The sequence below is a fragment of the Dermacentor silvarum genome, chromosome 3, assembly GCF_013339745.2.
Source record: "Dermacentor silvarum isolate Dsil-2018 chromosome 3, BIME_Dsil_1.4, whole genome shotgun sequence".
Taxonomy (NCBI): domain Eukaryota; kingdom Metazoa; phylum Arthropoda; class Arachnida; order Ixodida; family Ixodidae; genus Dermacentor; species Dermacentor silvarum.
The window spans coordinates 175323388-175347362 of record NC_051156.1 but is presented as its reverse complement, the minus strand read 5'-3'; the positions used below and the strand labels follow the sequence as shown (position 1 = coordinate 175347362).

General features: G+C 44.4%; 1 protein-coding gene across 1 annotated transcript in view; it reads left to right on the top strand.

Moving 5' to 3' along the window:
- LOC119446128 (nuclear pore complex protein Nup85-like) overlaps positions 1-23975 on the top strand; it is a 47345-nt gene that overhangs the window by 10502 nt on the left and 12868 nt on the right. The window contains exons 4-13 of the mRNA XM_049664847.1: positions 294-413; positions 905-1027; positions 7404-7441; positions 9071-9164; positions 12748-12851; positions 15692-15775; positions 17145-17210; positions 18361-18411; positions 19210-19307; positions 20888-20973. Of these exons, the coding sequence (XP_049520804.1) occupies positions 294-413; positions 905-1027; positions 7404-7441; positions 9071-9164; positions 12748-12851; positions 15692-15775; positions 17145-17210; positions 18361-18411; positions 19210-19307; positions 20888-20973 (864 nt within the window). The remainder of the gene's footprint in view (positions 1-293; positions 414-904; positions 1028-7403; positions 7442-9070; positions 9165-12747; positions 12852-15691; positions 15776-17144; positions 17211-18360; positions 18412-19209; positions 19308-20887; positions 20974-23975) is intronic.

The following is a 23975-nucleotide window of genomic DNA, read 5'->3' as shown; positions in this document are numbered from 1 at the left end:
TTTTGTAAACTTTTGCCCTGCCTTCACAATGGTTACTGAGGAGTTGCTGCATTGTGTATAAAGTGAGGCCAGCTGAAATCTGCTTTCCTTCTAATTCGACGATCGCCGACTGCGATTGCCATCGCTGACACTTTAGCATTGCTTGATTTACAGCGCGATTCTTCCTTCTAACTGCCTGCTTGCCTGCCACTTCCATATTACTACATTGTGGCAATATGTGCTGGCAGCACATGTAATCATAATACAAACTGGTTATGGTTATACTGATGCTCCATCTAATAATGGATTTGCAGGTGTATATGCTGGTCCTTCAGGCCAACCTGGATGACGTAAGGAGGCTTCTCAGAACACACCCAAGCTCAGGCCGAGACGACTTTGTCATGCTGGATGAGCTGCTGCAGTCAGCACCACAGGTGGGCATGCTTGGGCAGATAGTTGCCATGTGTGCAGATGCTGTAAAAATGAAACTCATTTCTGCTTAGCTCTTTCACAGAATATTCTTGCTGACTGCTTCAACTACAGCATCTGGTTATGGCATATGTTACATTTGACAGTGTACTTGCTTTTATTCAAGAGAAGCCACATAGCTATGCTATACCCTGTGGCTAAAGCTGAGGAATTGAACATGACCCTTTCTAGATTGGACTAGAACCATGAGCTAGGCGAATCGATCTGGTAACATCGCTGGAAAAAAACAATGCAAAATTATAAAGACACAAGAAAAGGGACGTGATGCAAGTGCTGACTAGCAACAATTATTTTGTTCGCATTAGAAAAGAAGGTAAAGGTTCGAGGCTCAGGTGCACATGTCACCTTGATTGCGTACACTCAAGAATGAGGCAGAAGGCGAAACTGGAAGTGAGGGAGTTCCAAAGATTAATGCCTTTTTGTTTTTTGTGTGTAGGGCTCCCACCAGGTGGCGTCGAGGGAGCTGCTTGTCTGGTGGCAGACATGGCAGGCCCAGTGCGCACGTCATCTTGCAGATGGTGATTTTTCTCTCTTGCCGGAGCTGGAAGTCATCTGCAAGGTTAGCTCTTTCCCAGAATACTTTCCCAGGCTCTTTCCCAGAGCTCTTTCCCAGAGTGACATCTACAGTGAAACCTCATTGATACTACAAACACCACATTAATTAATTTTTCAGGAAACATTTCAGAAATCCCCTGCTGACTGCTTATAGTTTTGGTGAAAAAGTATTTCAGTACTACGAACTTCAGAATATCGAACTTTTCAGAATGAGGATCATTATTCTGTTTCCGTGTCATGTTGACAACGCTTCGGTACTAAAAATTCATAATACAAAATGTGGGGATTCTTAGATTTCAGTGTATCTTCATGGCAGCTGAAGCAGTAGGTTAGCAGATGACGATGCAGAGCATGGGCTCGGAAAACCTGAGACGGCGTGGGAGTAGAAAAACGCGGTAGTGGACTTTTATTTTTCTGTTTCGGACATAGAGTGAATATAAACACCCTAGAGGAAAAGCTCCCCATTGTGGCCATGCAATGAAATTGGCAACCGCAAGGGCACTGCCATGTTGCTTCTTTGTGCAGGTATGCAGGCGCAGACGTCGAGATGAGTTCAGACGAGACGCATAATCAACGTGATCCATAGCCTTCCTCAGTACGGTGGCGCCCTCTAGTTCAGGCACCTGCAAACGCATCCTTTCATGCATCGAAAGTATTACATCAAGATCTTCTAAATAGCCATTCTATCTTTCTGAAAAATATGCCGAATGAACTTTACACATCCATATGTACGTGATACATGCTAATGCTTGTTCTTGCATGATACTGTGAATACATTAAGTGTCACAAAAATCAGTCGTAGCAACATGGCAGCAACTGTGCAGTTGCCACTTTTCTCGCTGAGCTTTTCCTTTAGAGTTAGTATACTAACTCAGTCGTTTCGGAGGCGACAGCGCATCAGGTTTTGCATCAGGCTTTGCGGGCACATGCTCCACCCAGATGACAAGTGTCGCCTAGCAGCGGTGGCGCGTCTCTTCTTTTTTTCGGCCATCTTTCTGTGCATGCCTCTTCTTTCTTTTGCAATTCTTTCTGCAGCCATTACATGCACATAGAAATGTAACCTCCATGCTCACGGGGATGCCACATGGCTTGCCCTTTCGGGACGGTGTCGTTTATTCGTGCTTCCATTTTGGAGCAGTTCAGGTGTCCACCTCAAATGAGACAGTTGCGGTGTTTGCAGCAAGGGATGTGGAAAAAAAAGAAAGCAGTGTGTATTCGAGGTGTCATGGAGCTTCCTCCTTGTCAGTGGTTTTGTAGGTGGCATTTTTTTTTGCTCGAGCCACTATTACTAATGGTGTGTTGGTGGGGCATGGCGGCGGGATCTACGGAAAATGGTGGCAGCGCGGGCAAAAGCCAACACTGATGTTTTCGTGGACGGCCCAGCCCATACAGTGACAACTGATGCACTGACGGCTTGATGGGCGAAATGGTTAATTTTAGGGCTTTCACTCTAACGACCTTTCAGAATAACGAACAATTTGCTGCAGTCCCCTGAAGCTCATTATATCTCTTGAGAGTTCACTGTATCAGAAGTAAAACCATACACATGTTTTTAGAAATTGCATATTCATTAGGCTTTGTGGTCCTAGAAACCATGATGCCAGGTTGCACAATATTATGCACATCTTCAAGCTTTGCTTGCGTTTTTGACTATTATGGCTGCATCTACCACCAGCTTCCTATTAGGATCTTGTAAAGGAATTGCCGTCGTTGCCATCGTGTAATCGAATCAGTGAACAAGGTAAAAAAAGAAATTCCGGCAGAATCCAGCTCACGATTACTGTCAATTCTAATGCAGTTGGCATTCAAGCAATATTGACTCACAATTTTGCTGAAGGCCTGTTTATTGAAAATCAGTTGTGGTCATTCTGAGACATCTGTTGCTTCGGCTGTATGTGCATGCACTGTTCTCTGTTATCGGCCCCCGTTGATTGGCATTTGCTTGCCAAGATCAGCCATGAGCATGACGGCATGCCCACAACTATATGACGACGTCGCATTGAAGACAGTAGAATGATGCAGAAGGAATGATGTCGATTGAATGACAAAGGCAGTGTGAGAATGAAGGCATGATGACAGTTAGAAGACGTTTCTAAGATGATAACGATGGTATAATGACGACAGCATGAGGACATTTGGATAATGAGTGTATGAATACGATGCTGTCACGATGACGGTATCACGAAGACTGTACGACAATAATAGCTTGAGGACGACGGTTTCACCACAATGCCATGACGACAACAACTTGACAAGATCAGATGGTGAAGTTAGAAGATGACTATGGAATGACCACGACAGCATCACGGGGACGGTATGATGAGTGCATGACGATGACGCAATGACGGTGATAGCATGACAACTGTATGGAGACAGTTGGATGATGACAATGGCATGACTTTGATGGCATGACAAGAGTTGAGTGACGAAGCTGAAATGACAAGGATGCAACGACCAAGACAGCATCCCAACCACAAGCACCTACCCAGTCGCCCAAGCTATTAAACAACTTTGTCCACTGGGTTGGTGTAAAAGGCGTGATAATGGCAGCATGATAGAGTCAGATAATGAAGCTGGAATGATGACGGAATGACCACAATGGCATCACGACCACGAGCTCATACCTAGTGGCCCAAGCTGGTAGACAACTTTGACCGCTGGGTTGGCTTTAGAGGCTAGATAGGTAGAGAGATTGGCTTAAAACACCTGAAGCAGGCAAAGAATGCTAATCACAATAAAATAAATGCCTATTGTGGATTTTACTCTCAATCATGCGCAAATAACTCTGCCATAACAGTTTGGCTCTTGTACTTCTCATCCTTTGTTCTCTTCACTTCATGACTAGGACTCTGATCTCCTGCTGTGGTCACATCATGTAATCGGATTTATGCCACCTCTCACAATCTAAGTTGCCAAATTTTAAATGCTGTGCCCTTGCAGCTGAATAAACTAGAATTGCCCTAGTGTCTCCCAAGAATTCTCATAAGGCACACACCGTATTTATTCGAATCTAGGCCGATAGTTTTTTTCAAATAATCACATACGAAACTCCAGGGTCGGCTTAGATTCGAGGATTTTAAAAAACGCGCTAGTTTTTAACTGAAACTGATAAATATGGTGCATAGTTAGCGCCATCTAGAAAGTCATCGCAGCCGCTACTAGCCGCGCCAGTATCCAACTGAAGTACACGAGCGACGTCGCCATTTTGACCTGCGTCGTATCGGTAGTATCGGTACGGTGGCTAGATGGGTAGGTGTGCCGACCGAGCGTAGTTCACCACTTCTCCGCATCATGACGCAAAATTGGCGCTGCGGACAGTAGAACGGTTCAGCGGCGCGCAACGGCGGCTGCGCTGTGTAGACGAGCTGCGTGTCTGATAGTATCGCTTGCCTCTGATTGTATCTTTGAAGTGCGCATTATAATACCGTTCTGAGCAGTGTAGGCCAAGCCAGAATGAGGAACTTGTTGTTGTCGTCTAGTCAGAAAAAACGAAATGCTGAAGTAAATTTTCTAGCTTGGCAATCGGTCACATTTATTGATATAAACGCGGCGCTCCAGCCCATTGCATTAAAGACGTAAATGCATTTTTTCTATGCATAAAACAATACTGCAATGGTTTTATACGGTATGTGAAACCGTGTTTACATGATATTTAGCGAGTTCTGATGTTTCAATTTCGAGAAATCCAGCTATTGTTTTATTGCTGCGTCAGTTACGATATCTAAATTGGTGCGAGAAGAATTGTGTTGGTAAGTGCATATGGTTCACTGTTTCATTGTAATAAAATAAAGCAATATGTCGATCTTGGGCTAGATTCGTGAATATATTTAAAATACAAGAAAACCTCTCGTAACTTGAGTCAGCAGACACACCAACATAAATTAGCTAGCGCCAGCAAGGCCGCAACATTGGTCCACCACATCATAGCATTGTTCACAGCACACGCCTCATCTTCAGGTGCTTCCTCTTCCCCCTGTTGCTTTCGGGCGCCATGTTCTTGCCCTTTACAAGAAAGTAAAGCCGTGTAATCGTATAGAACTTCACAACATCGTTTGTGAGCTCTTTCTTGTGCCGCTTGCAGCCGATCAAATTCGGGGGATTCAGCTGCAGAAAGGATGCAAAGTCGGCGATACACTGTTCCTTCGTAACTCATTTAAACTGAAGCACAGCTTGAAGGCGTCTTCGAGCGATGCTACCAGTTTTTTTAGTGCTTCAGAAGGGAGCAACAGCCCTGACCTACTCATTCTGTTGAATTCAGTAATGTCCCTGAGCAATCGGAGCACTTGGTTCTTTGCAGGAACTTCCTTGCTACATAGCCTGCGCTATATAGAATATCAGCCTAGAATCACTTTTCTTTTCCCTGTAGCAGTGCAGCGGTGCTCGATGTCGCAGGCGCTGAGCACCTCATGTGCGGCTTACAAATTTCCAACGTCGAGGAGCTCATGGACGTACGCTTTTCGGTGTACCGCTTGCTCATTAACGTCGCCGATACAATCTAGCCACAGTATCAATACTGAGCAAGCTACTGAGCAGCTCGGGGCGAACATTTCCGCTGTCAGACAGCGGAACAATTCCGCTGTCTTTCTCACAAATTAAGAGCCCGACTTGCAGTTTGGAGCGAAGCAGTAGGTCTCCTTGGTGGTCTTCTTTGGTCGAGCAACGCCGCCGCTTATCTCGCCGGTCATTTTTCCTACCTGGAACATTCCACATCGCTTAGGAACTTACAAACAGTACGAGAGATGCGGAGCTCTTCACCTTTGAAACTGACACGAACAGACGACATACAACTATTCCAATACAGGCTTTATGTTTTTTGCTCGCCGCCAGTCCGCCAGCCCCCTGTAGCAGACGACGCGCGCTGCGGAACCGTTCTACTGACCGCAGCGCCAATTTTGCGTCATGACGCGGAGAAGCGGTGAACTACGCTCCAGAGGCGCAGGTCGGCACACCTACCCATCTAGCCACCGTAGTATCGGTATGGTGCAGCATCGGCGTGCGGTGTGGCGTTATCGTAATGGCACCAAATGGGCGATGCCACTATAGTGCCGTTTTCTAAACGAATACTGTATTTACTCGAATCTAACGCGCACGTTCAACACGACCCTAAATCTGCGTCGGCATTTCAGAATGGCCGCCTCGCACGCACGTCGAGCCTAGCTACCGTAGCATGCGGAAGCTTCCTCCGTGTGCTGCAGTAAACGTGCTTAGGCAATAGTCTACCGTCTGTCTTCACGTTCTCAGCGTCTGCTCTATCTATCAGCATGAAGTACCGAGTTCATCATGATGCCGCATTTAAAAGGAAAGTGATCATCTGTGCGGAGACGGACAGAAATCGGGCCGCATCACAGGCGTTCGGAGAATCCGAAACTTGCGAGGGGGACTGGCGCAAACAGAAGGAGAGGATTTTCGCCAGCAAAGCAATGCGGAACGGTTTCAGTGGACCGAAGCAGGACGTAATCTGTGATGATCCGCTCTGGCGTTACGGTCGCCTTGGCCCTATCTTGAAAGCAATCTGCGACGGGTAAAGTCCGCCGCGCGCCGTGTTTTCGCCGCGTTGAAGCGATAGGCATGCTAGCACGAAGGCGCGCTTCGTCTCCAGCGTTTTGACAGTTCGTTTCCGCGGTCAACGAGCGAGATGTGTTCATGTTTGCTTGAGCGCGCGTGACACCATGCTTGTTAATAGCGGTCTACTAATTTGCTACCGCATTCGATGCATCGCCTTTCGGGCGAAACTGCGACTTTTTTTTTTTATTCATCGCAACATCAGTGCATCGGGAGGAAATTATTTTTCCAAATGACAGAAAGTTGTATTTCAGTTTGAAAGCATGAGGTGCGCGGTACTGGTAAAGGACTTTTTCCTCACGGAAAACGGGTGCGTGTTACAATCGAGGAAGCGTGAGAATCGAGTAAATACAGTAGTTGTGCTAGCCGTAGAGGCATCGTCAGACGTTCAAGCCGGGCGGAACTTCGGCATCGGTCTGTCGTTGGAGGGGGCCACGGGAGATGGTTTTTGCGTGCGCCGCAATGTGCGCTCCTTCCAAAAATGCAGCGTCTCTAATGCGCTGGATGGTACTGAATATAGCGCACTGTTTGAAGATGTCAGTAGTAAGGAAGATAGCGACGAGGCTAGCAGTGATGGTGACATAGAATGAGCTCGGCATGTTCATATTTAATAAATGCTGTTTCATTTTGCGAATGCTGTCCTCGCTTTTTCGTTCGGCCTACATTCGAGGTAAGTTTTTTTTTTTTTTCGGACTTCGAACTTTTGGGGGGTCGGCTTAGAATCGGAGTCGGCCTAGATTCGAGTAAATGCGGTAGCTTCATGGTGATCTACCTTTTTTTTTTCTTCTGAAATTGTATGTTTCTCTTTTTGTCCACAGATATTAATGGGGGACAAAGAAACTTTCAGAAAGCTAAGGTATGTAATTTTTTTTTTTTCCTCCTCTCTGTTTAGTTTAATCACGAAGGGGTCTTCGAGTATTTTGCTCCTTGGTTGGTTTGTTGTTTGTTCAGTCACTTGGTCTGTCATCACAAAATGCCGCTGAATAGAAAAATATTCTGTTCTCTGGGCTGGGTTCAAGTTGAAGATCTTTCACTTTCAAGCCAGGTGTTTGACTTTTAAATGCTTCACCAAGGCTGTCCTATTGAAGTAAAAGAATATAATCAAGAGTTCAACAGAGCACCGTCTGGTCAGCTAAAAGCATCATTAGTACAAAAGGCCACTGACCAATGTGAAAAACACAAAGATTGGCTGTTATGAATCTGTACAGATTCCTTGTTAACAATGAGCCGGTCATCACACTTCGAGAATACACATTGTCCAGATTGCCTTGCATCCTGTTGAACATGTTGTCTGTCGAAAATACGAGCCAGGCTCGTATTCGGTCTTTGCCTCGTATGAGGGGTGACCTGGTCTTGGCCTCGTATGAGGGGTGACCTGGTCTTTGCCTCGTATGAGGCAAAGACCAGGTCACCTCGTAGGATGGTCTTTGCCTCGTATGAGGCAAAGACCATCATCACGGAAACGAACTTATCGGCAAGATTACGTCTGGAATCGCTGGTTATCCAAATGACAGACATGCTCAACAGGACGCAAAGCAATCTGAACAATGTGTACTCTTGAACACTAACACGAGTGCTCAAGCATATGTAAACGAATCTTGTATGGGCAGGCTCTTTGTGAACAAGGAATCTGTAGAGATATTGAAACACAAGCTTTGTGCTTTTGACATGGGTCAGTGACCTGTTGTACTAATGAAGGGAAAAGAATATGAAGAGCATGTTATGCGGCTCGACCCACATGTAGTCAGGCAATTAGATGTGCCACTTTGCATGCACTTCATGGTGGACTAGAGACAGCAGTGGCATGCTTATGAACATTGTGCACAACAGCAAAAAGAAGTGAAACATGCCACTTTGCCCGTGCTTCAAGGCCGATTAAAATCTGGCATGGCAAGCACTGGTATGCTATGTGTGACAGTGTAAAGGCAAATTTTTTAGCTGCCATATTCCTCGTGGGATGAATAGTAAACCTGAAACACTTGTGAGAGGGAATGTCAGTGAATGAGCTGTCTGCACATATCATAATGTGATTTCAATACATTGTAGATGACGTTAATGCATTTTGAAGTGCTTGTGTAAAAGCATTTATCAGGGGAAATGCCGGTTCTCCTTGGGTATCATCATTACATCTTGTTCATTTTCAAAAATGAAGGGTGTTGCAAATAAGGGGCTTGCATTGTTCTTTTTTCTTTCAGAGCACACACCCTGTAGCCAGATTGAATTGTTAACGTGGCATGAGAGCATTGTAGTAAGTGTTTTATATTACCATAGAACACACACAAAAGTTGATGGTGCATCAGCTGCTCATTGTAGTATCCAATATATTGTTAAAACCGGTATTATTATAAGTGGGTTTGACTGTATTGTAAGTATATGATTTGTGGCAATGGCAGGAGAGGTTGAAGTATATAGTCTATGGCTCTGTTCTGTTAAAGTGCACTTTCCGAGTCATATACTTGGTGCAGAGACTTGTGATAATTTACAGGGAGCTGTGCATGACGTGGTACAACTACCTGGTTGCACTGGTGACCTATACTCGGCCCACAGATGAGCCACAGATGCTGGCCGACTTGGCTGAGGTCAGTGAGGGTGAATTTCTTTATTTACCTTCTTTCAGTGTTTCTGATTCACTTTCCAATATGATTCTCTGTTATATGATTCTGTGTGTTAATCCTTTGCAATGTTCCTCTGCTTCTGTTCAGTGACTGAAGATGAGAGCCATTGTTGGCATAATCAGTTTCTATCCTTATTAAGCTCTCTCTGCATTTAAGTTTTCTAGTGCGATTTAAGCGCAAAGCATGGTTGAGTATTGCAAGATTGACGACAAGCTTGCGCACGAATGAGAATATCAGTGTAATGGGGCCTGTATCTGTGTCAGTTTTGATCTGTGTCCTTTCAAGTGCATTTTAATTAAGGTTCTCAAGTGATAGGCACTGCACGTCATGCCACATTGAGATCGCTCTGTACTTGTCCAGCACACTTGCAGGAACGAGAAACTGAGAGCCTCAAGAAATTGTAAACTACAAGTAGAAACTTTGTAATGACAAGAATTGTTAAAAAGCTTAATGGTTACAGTTTGATAATAATTTGCATCGATCTGACAAGACATGTTCTGGAGGTAACTCTAAAGAGCTGCTTTTTTCTGTTGTCTTAATGGTTTCAGATAACTTCTGCTTGTTCGACTATATTGTTTGCTCCTTGCTTATATTCAGTCTTTTAGGTTCCAAGCTTTGAGTAAGTAAGGAAAGTGTGGTGCACTTCGGAGGTTTTGCTTAGTTTTTTTTTTTTTTTTTTTCCCCTCTACTGGAACAGTACATTTGTTGAAATCAGTCTTACATTTACCGATACATTTGAAGAAGCTCAGCTTAAATGGAGCCCTGGGCTTTGAGAAAACTCAGTCGAACTACAAGCAAACAGTACACACAGTAGACTTGTCTTAATACAAACAGATCTCCAAATTTTTGTCAGCATGTGTTGTTTTTGGAACCTTTTGTAATGGCTTAGTTAAAACAAGCCAAATAATGGCTTATCTTTATGGCTTCCAGTGGGACAGTGGTAAACAGCCAGAACACCTAACTAAATGACATTCACTAACGCTTATATAGTGTGGAGAGGCCCATTTTTGATACCTTTTTATGCTGCTGGCAGTACTGGCTCTGTTGTCATGAAAGCAATTGGGTCATGCATACAGTATTCGTCCTGCTCCTGTATCTGTTCAGGCACAATTGCATGTGTATACAGTCGATCCTCATCATAATGAAGTCACACCTGACTTGAAAATACCTTTGTTATATTGAATATTCATTATAAGTGTTACATGCTCACATCCAGAAAAAAGAAAGAATAAATCACAATAGGGCCCGTGCAAAATAAACACTAGCACATGTGACTCATCCAAAAAGGCAGCAAAGGGTTTCCTGTAGATTTTGATGGCATGCGGGCAGCTTGCCATGGCGATACATGGCACAGGAACAATGCTAAATTACAAACAATTTGCACCATAACATAATATGCAACTGTGTGAACAGTGGGATCATGCTCGATGGGTATGTTGGCTTGCCGGCTGCAGGGCCCGCCACGCCATTGGCCAAAATGCGCATAAACATCCAGGATGTGCTGTTTCAAGTTGCCGAGTATTGACGTTTTTGCTACGAGAATATATAGTACTTTGAGCAGTCCAGTGAAGAAGCATTACTGTAACTGTTATTGTGTTGGACCTGGAAATTTAACTTACGTAATACAGTAGACTTTCATTAATTCGACTCCGGTTGATTTGATTCTTCGGATAATTTGATCCTGACCAAAAGTTCTGGCTGGCAGCCATGCATTTCTAAGGGCCCAACCTTTCGTTATTTCGATCCTAAAATTGGCCTTCACCAGATGATTCGAACTGGACCAGTCCACGCTAGCGCCTGGCCCCTATGGTGATCCCAGTAGCGACCCCTTTAGTGGCAGTGGCTGTCTCGACGGAGATTGCAGACAGTGAATCCGTTGAACAAATGCCATCACCCGTCGAAAACACTTATTTTCGACCTGCCCTTAGGAGATTTTAGAGCAATAACCGTATCCCACAATGCCTGACTACAGTATTTACCCAATTCTAATGCACGCCTGTTTTGTTTTTTCGAGAAAATTGGGCCGAAAATTGCCTTTCACGGTCATGAAACCAAAGCTGCCTTCGCGGCATTCGTATGCTTTACCGCATAAGACGAATGTATTGCGGCGAGGTTGACGTCAAAAAAATGTGCGGCGAAGCTGACTTTCGGAAGCCAGCCACTGGGGTGCAACACATATTGGACCCTTGCCCATTCTTCTTGCTAAAAAATCGGGTGCACATTCGATGTCTACTTTGCTTTAGGAGCTTTATTGTTATTTCTACATTAGTTTTCTACTTTGGACAGGTAGAAAGTGGGTGCACGTTTTCTTTTTTTTTTTTATTATAGGATGTGTTAAAATCGTGCAGATACGACAACCAAATGAATCAGTGGTGTAATTTGGCATTTTTTGTGCATCTTGTTTAATTTTACCCACCAGATAATTCGATCAATTTCGTCAGATCCGTTAAGGTAGAATTAACGTAAATCGACTGTATAGCAGAATAAAAATATTTGTAGAAATAAGCCATGGCCAACCAAAATTTATATTTACTTCATGATACCATTTACAGTCGAATCTCGTTAATTCGAACACGCTTAATTTGAACTGCCGCTTTATTCGAACTGACGCTGTGGTCCTGTCAAAGTTATGTGTATTTCAATAAGCAAAAACGCTAGGTAATTCGAGCGCAAAAGCATTAGCCATGGTTAATTCAAACATACTGCGGACCGACAATGCTCTCAGCAGCGTGCCTAATAACACAGGCGGAGCCTCTGACCAGCATTGCTCCGACGCCGCCATAGAGCAAAAGCTTAGGAGAGACCCCTTAATGCAGCGGCGGAGGCCCAGTCCGGCCAACGAAACTGCCCACACCGGCAAACGCTCGCTTCCCGATAGCGACAGACAACGAAACTTCAGGGAGCGGGCTTATCTGCGCCGGCCGGCTGTACTGGCGGCGGGCGCGCACGGAGACAGTCGAAGGGGAGGGAGCTGCGAGGGAGCTGAGAGAGAGGGCGAGGGGAGCCACCGAAGCGGTGGAGTTGCCTAGGCCAAATCCGCTTCCCTGCCGCCTGCCTCCTTCACCTTCGACGGTATCCGCGCACGTGCCCGTCGCCGTCCGCTCCCTGAAGTTTTGTTTGCTGCCGTTATCGGGAACCAAGCGTTGGCCAGCGTGGGCGGTTGCGCGCTGCGATATTTCACCACTCGCACTGTGGTGCTCGAATACTTCATAAATACGTCCTTTCTTTAATTCGAACTTCTTTTAATTCGAACAAATTTCCGGGCCCGTTCAAGTTCGAATTATCGAGATTCGACTGTAATATAATTTGTTGTATTCATGTTTATTATATCAGGCTTTGACAGTGTACGAATATAGTTCATGTTTGTGATAATTCATAGAAGATTGAGCAAGCACAAGGGTCCAGCTTAGGTAATTGATAGGGAAAGACCCACACCTGCTGCCAGTAATTATAATCTGTTCTTTACCTCAACATGCCAGGGCCATGGTGTTTGCCTGGGTAGTTACACATTGCAGCATTTATGCCCTGGTTATTTCTGACCTGACAGAACTGCCTTACCGCATTTGGAGGGTTCGAATCAACAGGAGGCATGGACAGCATTCTCCTGGCCGCATTCAGATTTGACTTGCCACAAGTTATTCGAGAAGCCAGGTATGCTAATTATCTGATTGTTGTTCGACATTGACTGTCCTGTTTCTAAGCGTGCATCAATTGCTTTCTCTTGCTCTTTCTCAACTCTACTGGATGGTAGACAGCATTGCTTTCCTAACTGAAATGTTTGTTTTACTTCCTTAATGTTTCTTAGTTCCTGTGCTATAGTTTGTGCACTTTACAGTGGTGCTATCACCAAACTGTGCCGAGTGGTGAGCCCTGCTACATCCTGCTACATTTCAGCTAAATATTAGAAATCTGCATCCACCCTGCGTCGAGAGGGTTGCTTGAGCTTTCGAAAATGGAACTAAGTCCTCAAGCGCCGTTTCTCCGCATCATCGAAAGCGACATGGCGTGAACTAGCGGCTGCGTTAGCTCCGCAGTGGACTGATCGAAGCCTCTACAATTAAGCCTGGATCGTACCGCTGTCTCTTCTGTGAACTGTTATTTGTTTTGAATACCTTTCGCCCTGCTGAGTGCGGGTTGCTTAGGCGACGGGACAGCGTCACTTTTCAGGCGGCAGTGAACGCTGACGCAGAGCCAGACCCCATGCTCCTCCCTTGTATGATTAATGTAAAACGGTGACCAAACTTTTGGATGCCGTATGGTGTTGCTCAATTTTTCGAGCATAATGCAGATGATGTCACAGACATGGAAGCTGTGAACAAAGTTGCCCCCATTCAATTTGTCGCCTATCCTCCATTTTTGTTGGCGAGGCGATTTCATGGCTTTAAGAATGCCGTATACAACCGCTACTAAGATTTTGGTCGACTCGGCACCAAACAGGAACTCTCTGCTAGATACTCGTGAAGCAGCGCTGGTTAGGCCTAGCTGCATCGTACAGCCTTGACAAAAATTCACTGCTGGCCGACGTGGTGGAGAGCTACAGGCCGTCACAGTAAGGTGGCTATTAGTAAGTTCGGACCAGTGAACTGGCTTGGTTATTGAGAGTGAGATCATGGGCTAGACTGGCGGCTGGAAGGTGAGATTAGGTCAGTGGGTGACGTGCCGGCAACTACCGCTAATGCTATCGTAAAGTTTTGTTCTGCGCTTACAGGATGGAACAGTGAAAGCTTGTGTGCAGACAGAAAGCTTCAAATTGAATTCGCGCATCACAGCCTAATCTGACAGTGCTGCACAGTCAGAGGTCGCGCACGCATGTCTGCGCTTTGTGACAGCGCATGACGCAGGTCGAGCTGTGTAATGAGCGAAAGCGAAACGTTCCTACGGTGTCGGCCATTGCAGTGTTTCAAGTGCTAGGTGGTATATTAGTGACGCACACTACAGGGCAAAATTATGTAACATTCGCGTACCTCTGGTGTTTTGAAAAGCAATAAAATTAATTTGACTGCTAAAATTCACGTTTTGGGACTGCAGCATTAGTATTTGGAAGTTCTTGCAAAAAATCTGAAAAATTGGATGGCAACTGTTTTCGTCAAGTTTGACACCCAGTACACAAACTTCACATTCAGAGGCGAAAGTCTTGACACAAAGATGATTCCACCATGAGACGTGGATGATTGTGAATGAAAGCATTCTTGAAGAATCAAAGAAAATGAAGTTGTCTTATAGTTGATCATTGAAGTTTTTAATGTAAACATCTATACCATAAATTGTGGGGAAAAAATGCAATTTTATTTCCCGGCTTTACTTGTTCACAAGAACTGTGTCTACCAAAGCACATAAGCCACCTATGCCAGCAACTGTTTGTGCTGATAGCATTAGTTTTATCAAAATTACTGATACTTTAACTTTACAGGACTTGTATAATCTGGAGAAATACGGTGTGCCAACAACAATGCAAAAATAAGAAATGAAATAATAGCCAATTTCATTTAAGGAGGCAAGCAATATAGTTCACTATTGCTTTTCATAAACCTGCTCTGGAAGTCCATTTTATTGCTCCAAAATGCATTCTTGTCTGCTTCAAATGCTGCTCCGAAATGGCATGGGCTAGTAGCATCATTGACTCACTGACTATAGTTCATGTGCTATATTGCTATAGCACTTATGCACATTCTTGAAGTCGTAGAAGCTCTGCCACATGCTTCTTGCATACAAAAGGATGACACTTTGCAAGCATGAAGGTCTGGAAACGCTTAAATCATTCTTCAGTGTTGTGACGACATGACACAGAGCAAGATTTGCTTACTTTGTGTAGCGATAAGGCTAGGTATGATGACGCTTTTAAAAGTAAACAAATGCTGTGTGTGTTTCTTCTGGCTGTGCTCACTTATAAAAGCAGCAGAGGTCGCAGTAATGGAGAAAGCCAATGCATCATGACATTATGATGCATCCACCTCTTGGCAGGATGTGCTTTGGCAGCCCTGTTCTTGTGTCAGTGCATCACTCGTCTCTCCAAGTGGTAGGATGTGCTGAAAGCCTTTGCGCTCATCCCTAGTCTTAGCTTCAGTAGTGAGTTCCAAGATTTGATTTTTGCACTAAAAAAATTCATGGGTTGTAAAATAGCGTGTCTAAGAGGGAAGAAAAATAAAAATAAGTTTTGTGCAGGAACTAAACAAATCAATACTACATCAAGTAAGGTTTAATTGTTTGAATGTCATTAAATTGCCACTGGCTCACGTTGGGGCTAGCATCTGGCTCTGTCTCTCTGCTTTTTTATTTTTTTAAACAAAATTTTTCAATAACATTTACTTAGGCTAGATTAGGTTTAGATGCTTTATATTTGGTGGGCTGGGGACATTGTCGCTGCTGCTACCATGTATGTATGCTGCAATTACAGCCATACCTAGGTTGCTGTAGTTCTCTCTAGCATGCTTGCCTGGTAAGTTAGTTCTGATGCTACGGGTAACAGACTTGTGCAAAATCACGACCTGCAGCTTATTCCTGGACAACTGGTGGTTCTCGGCACACCTGTCGGACCTGCTCTTTCATGCTGGACAGATGGAGGCTAGCCATGCAGAGTAAGTATACGCTCTCACTCTAGTTTTTTGTTTGCTTGGCCTTCATCTAGTAGTGTTAGCACAGAAAGGCAGAAGCAGTGCAGTCACTACAGTGGCCTGATAGATAAAATTCGTAGTGTGAACATTTTGGCAAAGTTATCTAAATGTTCAACAGCATGCAGTGCTTTACCAGCTGCCAGTTTTGAGGGACTTTTAAAAAATGTATACAAGAAGAGTGAGGAGATTACTATATTTTCTGGTGTATAACTCGTGTTCTGAACAGTCGCGCCATCTCTCGTCGTAGCTGGGTAACCATTTATCATCACATAGGAGACAAATCTGCAAGGAAGACAAAATGTAGGGGCGACAAGTCAGAGTCGAGGGTCCTCACAAGTACAACACAAGGGCCAAATCTAACTCACAACAGAAATAATGACTTCAAGGCTCCGACTGTCTTGACATTACTCTTGTGATAGCGGGCCACCACTGCAGTTTTTGTATGCACTCGTCATTATCTAAACTTTCTTTTGCTATTCACTTTCAAAACTTTCCTTAAAGGGGTACTAAGCACTTATTTTGAAAACCTGGAAACACATGCTGGAGTTAGTGCGGTGTCTTCCATTGAATATATTCCTGAAGAAAGCTTTGATATAATGAGTGCAATACATGTTTACTTTCCTCACTCCCCCTCAACTCATATGTTCCTCTCAGCTGGGACAATGCTGATTGCAATGCCCTGCCTATAGTTCCTTTCTTTCTCTCTATTTTTCTCTCCATGCTGTGCTTGTGGCAACCTTTCGAGGTTGGCGTCTCACAAAGGTACTCGAGATTGACAAAGCAGTGGTGACAGGACTGGCAGGACGAATTAACAGCTGCCACTTGGCTATTTTCCTTAAAAATCTGGAATGTTGTGCATGCGTGCGCCCAATGGCTGCATCTATGGGGCGTCATGTCCCATGTTATGTCATAGGTGACATTGCATAGGGCAGAAAAGAGAAGCGGGCACCTTGAAAGTTGTTGCAGAGAGCTGTAGAACTTTTGTGCGAGATTGTAGGTCCCTTGCTGCACTCAGCGCAATAGTGTTTGGCTCACATGTTCACGGCAGTATTGTTATTGTTTACAAATTAGGATTTCTTTTTGACATGTTTGAAAGGTGGTTCAGCACTCCTTTTAACCAACCTAATTTCTTCTGCTGTATCCGCAAGAAAGGTGAGAAACAAGTCAGGTAGGTCTCATGACAGAAGCAGTTGCAGAAAAAAAAAATGGATTGCTTTCTTGTTAGGGCCTCCTGCAACAGAAATGTTTCTCAAAGCATCTCAGTGGTGATTTCTTAGTGAAATTGCTTAGAGTTGCTCAGTGTCCTGTGTCTGGTCTCTTGCTTCACCTACAGGTACGCCAGTGAATTGAGGGAGCACCTGATCCTGGAGTATGCGTCGTCCCTCATGACGCATCACAGGTGCGTGTAGAATCTGTCAGTGTCATAGAGCTGAATCGAACATCAAAGTCTTAACTGCCACGAAATTTGGGACCAATTTGGGTCCAGTTTCAGATGGTGTTGATATTGATGAGTCTCATTGCAGAATATTATGTTTGAAATACAAGGGGAAGCATCATAACAATCTCGCAAAAAGAAGCGTCTCCGATATCGGAACTCTAAACAATGCTGCTGTTAATCCTAGCCAGAAATTACGTAGAAGCTGGAATGTTGAGAAACTGCATAGTGCCTGGGCATGACCTCCAAGGTCGGGTAATGCCCACGGCATGCTGCAAATCTCGCGAGGCCATGTTCGGGGATTTCAGGTCTTCAGGTACCTGCGATGTCTGGTTAGGTGCTAATTGAAGAATGTTGATAAGAAAATTAAGTAATTACCAGCTGTGCAGCTTTGCCAAGATTACTTCAGTAGTACTGCGTACTGCTCATTTAAAACCAATTTAGCCAAAGTGAAGTTTCGTTGTAGTTGGCCTTTAAAGGGACTCTAAAGAGAAACATTAAATCAATTTAGGTTAATAAAGTATTCTTTAAAAACAAAACCTTAATAATATTGTAGAAAATAAAGGTGAAAGTTCACTTTTTTTTTATTTGCACCGAAACCCCAGAGCCGGTACATCGGTGTAACGCCACGGATTTCAATGTCGTGGGCCGTCATGGCTCAGTAAAAGTCCCAGAAACTTTACTAATTCAGTCTTTGACTAATTTATAATGCAAAAGAGGTCCATCTTTAACGATAAAACAGTAGCTAGGCCCAAGCAGATGCTGTCAATATACATGACATGATGGCAAGCTGGTGCTGGAACTTCAAGGCAGTGTCGCCACAGTCTTTCATTTTTATGTCTTTTCCGACATACCAAGCCTGTTCTCTTGGCGAGAGTGGCTGTTTTTATATTGTGATATGGTAATGTGCTAATACAGCTTGAATTGTTTTTATCTTTCGTGTCCGTTTAAGAAACTACAGTTGCTGCAGTGCCTCAACAGTGGCGGGCTAATGTTTCAACTTTGTGGTATAGGCAATGATATATAAATTTCATGATAGAAAGTGTACTGCTTTGCTTTTGGTACCTTTAGTGTGGTTCTCTGTTTGAAAGTGGTGCATCGCTTTGTGTTGCAGCCTCTGGCAGGTTGGTGTTGGCTACCTGGATCATTGCCCGCGACGTGGAAGGTGAGCGCTGTGCTTTAGTAAGGGTGAAAATGATGATTGAGACCAGCTGACTCATGAAGCATCTCTGTTGCATATGCTTACTGGGCACATATAATATAGTAGCTATGGCATTTTTTTTTTCCTGTCATTTTGCACAAAATGTTTGAGCGTTGCACAGTTAAGATGCTTAGGTTCCCTTTTTTTTTTCTAGCTGTAAATTTATTTTCAAAAGCCAGTGCACTTTTCCTCACAAGATAAAACTACCAAAAATGCTTTCTGAAATCAGCTCTGAGCTGAAATTTTGTATACTGTATTTTCGCCAATATAACCTATTTGTGCATGTATAATCTGCACCTATAAGTGCAACTATCTGAAGGTTGGGGGAGGAGGGGGTGAGCGCATTTAATATGTGCAAATGATCACACACAGCAGTGCTCAAATCTTTATACGAGTACACTTGCACAATAGCACATGCAATAACCAGGATAACGCGAAAATAGGTAAATATTTCTTTGTGCTCTGTCATTATTGATTTCAGTGCTGCTCTTAGTGAGACCTGCACATTGATTCAAATGACAGCTTCACGACAGTGTGAAGCACAGTGCCTTGAAGCTGCATTGCAAGGCAAAATTGCCTTTACATAACCTTGCATGATATGAAGCGCCACTTCAGGATTTTTACTTGAAGCATAATGCATAAAATTATGTTCTCTTATTGCATGTACTGGCCCTTATTTTTTTTCTCCAAGGTGTCACAGAAAATTAGTATTGTTAGGCTTTAAAAAAACGTGGATGTTTCAAAATGTTGTGTTGCATGCAGGGAGTACTTGGAAGCCTTTATCGAGCACATCCCACTGAAAACCCAGGCACAAGCATTGAAGGTTGTCGAAATACTGGAGCGCAGGGAAATGCCAGCAGGTGAGGGGTGTCTGGAGAAGTTTTTTTTGGAAATTAAAAAAAAAATATGAAAGAAGGTGAAAGTCACAAGTGTCTCTGCAGCTTGCTTTCTCTTAGGTTTTGAGAAGCATGTGAAGTGTGGTGTCATTGTACATTGTTGCGAAAAGATTAGTCACAGGCATATCTAATGCCATGTATGCCATGGGCGATGACTGTATCCATGAGTGTGCTGCCAAACCAAGCCTGAGCAATGGTGATGACTAGATGAGTGTGCTGCCGAACCGAGCCTGTGCAGTGGTGATGACTAGATGTGCACCAAATGTGTGGTGGTGCATGCTTGAATGAATGAATGCATTATGAAAACAATACTATCATTAGTTGTTTTGCTACAAAGGGATCGTGTGGATTATGCACGGCCGAAAAAATTGGACCAATATGGCCCACCGCTGTATAAGGGCCTTATCTCGTCAAGATTGTAAAAAAAGAAGTGTGGCCTTGCCACAAGTGTATATAGTGCATTCGTTTCATGGAGTCTTGGAAACCCTTTAGCTTTGATTGTTCTTTAAAAGGTATTTGCTGGGACTTAACTCATACTAAAATAACTGGAACGAGGTTTCTTATGATCACACCTTTCTATCATTCCTAAGTTAGTGTTTACGAAACTGGTCTAAATTTATAAACCATGCATGCAAAAAGAAGAGGAAAAAAGACCAGCTTTGTCAATGGCTACCTAGGCATGCACCCTGGAATGGTGTACAGCACTGTCCTTTGTCTGTGATCACTACAATTGCTAATTTCTGGATATGTACGTAGATGCTATCAGCCTCAACTTCTCTGCTTCCTCTAGCTTAGGAGCTGCCGTTAGCAGTGCTCTACCCATCATGCCTACGTCAACTAGCTTCATAATTTTTCTTCCATTCCTTTTTATTTTCTTAGTGCATTCACGGTAACTTCTTACTTCAGCTTATCCTGAGCAGCACCAGCTGCAATGTTCAGTAAAAATTGCTCAGGTTGTTGCCATTTTATAGCTACAGTAGGGATTTTAAAACAATGCACCTTTGATTGTAACACACAACCAGTTTGCCCAGGTAGAAATGAGAAAGTGCGCTGCCCTTGATTGTTTACTCACCAGTTTCTCACACTAAGAGTGTGAAGAGTAGCAGTTTGCTCTCACTTGGAGAAAGATAATTTATTGCATCTGATCTGCAGTAGACTGGGCATCACTCACTATTGTCGTCAAAGACCTCCTTTTTACTATCAGCAGCCCAGAAAATCCATCTTCAATGCCATCCATGGCATCTGAGAATGTGGCATTTTCTAATTAAATGCCGTGCAAACCATGGCAGCGTGACGAAATTACTGAGTGGGCCCAGAGATATACGTAGCTGCAGAGACATGGGGATTGGATTACAGTGGATTACATGTAATCGAATGCTTCTATGGGCTGTCATGCCTCATGCAATGTCATCAGTGACATTGCATAAGGCAGAAAGGAAAAGCGGGCACCTTGAAAGTTGCTGTAGAAAGCAAGAGAACTTTTGTGCGAGATTGTAGGTTTTATGCTGCACTCAGTGTGTGTAGCTTCAGCAATTTTCTTCCAGTCAAGGACATCTGCCAGACACTGGCAGTTCGTATGGCGAAGAAGGGCCAGCTGGGAATTGCGCTGACCTGGGCCATGCGTTGCAAGGTGAGTTGTGCACCTTTTAGGCATGAGGTGCAAAACACAAGTCAATAGGAATCCAATGAAAGTCACGGTGGGTCCCACGACAGTCAACCCTTTAACGCCTAAGCCTGAGCTGTACTCGTCTTACTAATTTGTACCAACATTGCTGAGGGCGAGTCCTACTCGTCAATGCTGCAGTTTCCATTGCTTTAATTGCCGTAAATGAGTCATGCACATCTGCTCATCCCACCTTCTACTATTGAGATTGGGCACTCGTGCATATTATTTTGCAGCTTACATCTGTTTTGCTGTCATGATTGAAATAATATTATTGAGGACCTTTATGGGGCATTATGAGAACTATCCTTCTCAAAACAAGAATTGTTATCCAATGTTTTATTGAGTAAAAAGAATAGAGCATACATTTACTTTTCAATTAGCGCACTTCATGAATAATCTCGGAGAAGTGAAAGAAGACTTAGGAAATTTGCTGCAATATTTGTTGGAAAGATTTTGGGACTTAAAGGGGTAAGGCCAGCTGTAATGAAATTTCATTTTATCTAAATTTGTTATAAATGAGTAGTCTGCAGAACCTCGTTCGTAGGCTTTGTAAAAAAAATGCGTGAGAAAACATACGACCCAAAGGCACTACAAAATTTGGCAGACTCTGCTGTAGTGATCTACGTAATGCAAAGCCTTGCCTGAATCGTTGCAGCATGAGACACCAATGCACACCGACCCAATGCCCCTGAGCGGCTCAAGATGTGCGTTGTTTTTTCTTTTTTGACATTTTTGTGGCTTCGGCAAGCTTACGTGTGCGCTTCTCGGATTCGGCCTGGGTCAGTTTCGGGTGGCGCATTTTGACAGTTTTCACGTGCTCAGCCGGTAAGAATCGTTGTGGCACGAGATGCCGACGCATGTGGAGCTGGCGGGGCCCGAGCAGCCCAAGACGTGATTTGTCGTTTTCCTATTGCTTAGTGTTTTGAGCGACAGGAAACCGAAACAAAATCTAGCAGGCGGGCGAAGCCGGAATACGATGCCTCCATAGCGAAACATGACGCTTACTTTGCGCCGCCTGCAGTAGGGAACGTCTGGGTGCACTTAGGCTATGGCCTATCAGAAGCATGTAGTACACTTCCAATGGCATTACGTCACGTGCTGTGTAACAGATAGGCAAAGATGCTTATCGCAATAGAGTTAATGGCGATAGCTGTTAATGCAACGTGCTACGACCCGCGAGAAGATGATTTGCTGGTACCAGAAGAGGAAACTGAGTATGTGGTGGAATTTTCACGTGACACGAGAGAGCGAGTGCTGCGGCGAAGCTGCCGTGGCAGGCGCCTACTGCTCGATCGTGGGTGCATTGTGCCTTTTCTTGTTACGTGGGATCTAGTGGCCGGAAAATGTATCATATGATCGCAGTTTGGCGATGTGCTAAACGTTTGTTCCAAAATGTTGCGTTTTCGTGGAACGTATTAACCAGTAAAAAAGAAGCGTAACTGCATTGTGTCATTTTTGATACCATGGGCAGTGTAGATACCGTGGGCACCGCGGCACCCTGCGGTGCCCACGGTATCTATGCTGTGCAGCACCATGGCTTCCGAAATTGCACGTGTGCACAGTTGCACTCTCTGAGGCAAGGAGGTTATATACTTAGACTTCTGGAGTCGAGGTGGCTCTCCAAAAGTGAAGCTGATCGCCACCATCTTGCTAGGGTCAAAAAGCCCGAACAGGAGTAGCCGCTGTAGCACAGTGTGAAGTGCGTTCGTCATGCTTATTGATTGTGCGCAGTCAGAATGGTCTTTGAATAATTGTGGCATGCTTTTCGAAGGTATCTCAGTAGGTCATGGCTGCACCACTCACGTAAAATTGTTTGCTCTCGCTGTTTGCCCAACACTCGATGTTGTACATACGTTTGCTTCAGTAGGGAACGGTTAGGAAGGTGCTCATATGTACACGCATAAAATTTACTTGTCAAGTAGTCGCTGGTATGTCACTGCATGTGATATTACGTAGCGCAGCTGACTCGGCTTGTGACTCGTGGTGCACATTTTCCACTACCTGCTCTCTTTGGTTTGCGCGTATTGTGCAATGTCTCCATTTGTAATAGCGAGAGCGTGCACAGGAAGGACAAGCGCTTGATTTATGGCAAAAAAAATGGTAGCGGTGCAAATGCAGCGCTCATCTAGCCAGAGCTTACTGGTAAATAAGGTCAATTGAAATTTAAATTCATTACACTTCTTCCCTTGTGTACGCGTCTGCATGTTGAGGGGTCTCACACATGCTCTTGGGACAAAGGAACGACAACACAGTAGTGCAAACAATCAAAAGGGCATTTATTGCACCTTTCATACACTAATGCACACTAGCCGAATTACAACCAATAGAACATTCACATGGGCGCGCGACAAATCAAGTAAGTCCGACTCACCACGACCCGATAGCGAGCGAATACGTTCGCCCCATGCAATGACACCATCGCCTAGTCGTTCACATGTACGGTCACGCGAACGGTGGCACGTTCGAACGATCCGTGTTCGTCCATACCGGTGCCCCGCTCCGAGCCACGTGAGACGTCTCGCGAAGCGTGGATCGGCGCACGCGCGGGACGTCCGTGTCGCTCACAGATCCCAACCCAAAGAGGAAGCGCCCTCGACCTTTCTCTCCCAAGTCACCCCGCCGTTCGGCGGCGTTAGCATCGCGATACTCGCGCCATCTCCCGCAATGCGCCGCAACCACCACCACGACCGCCGCGGGCTTAGCCACGCGGAGAAGCCAGACCACAGGAGACACGTAAGAGTCGCGCATCCCCACAATGTCTCACTGGCTTCCTGTTTATTCACAAATACATACCAACTCTCCCAGCAAAGCATCATGTTGTATTATGGCTTGAACACAAGATTGGTTGTGCTTATCGCCAATTACAAGATTGCAGAGTTTTAAAAATGTTTCGGATACACCACATCACTCAGAAATCTAATCGCGCGTATCAAACACTGCTTTCGAGACATCTATTCTTTAAAAAT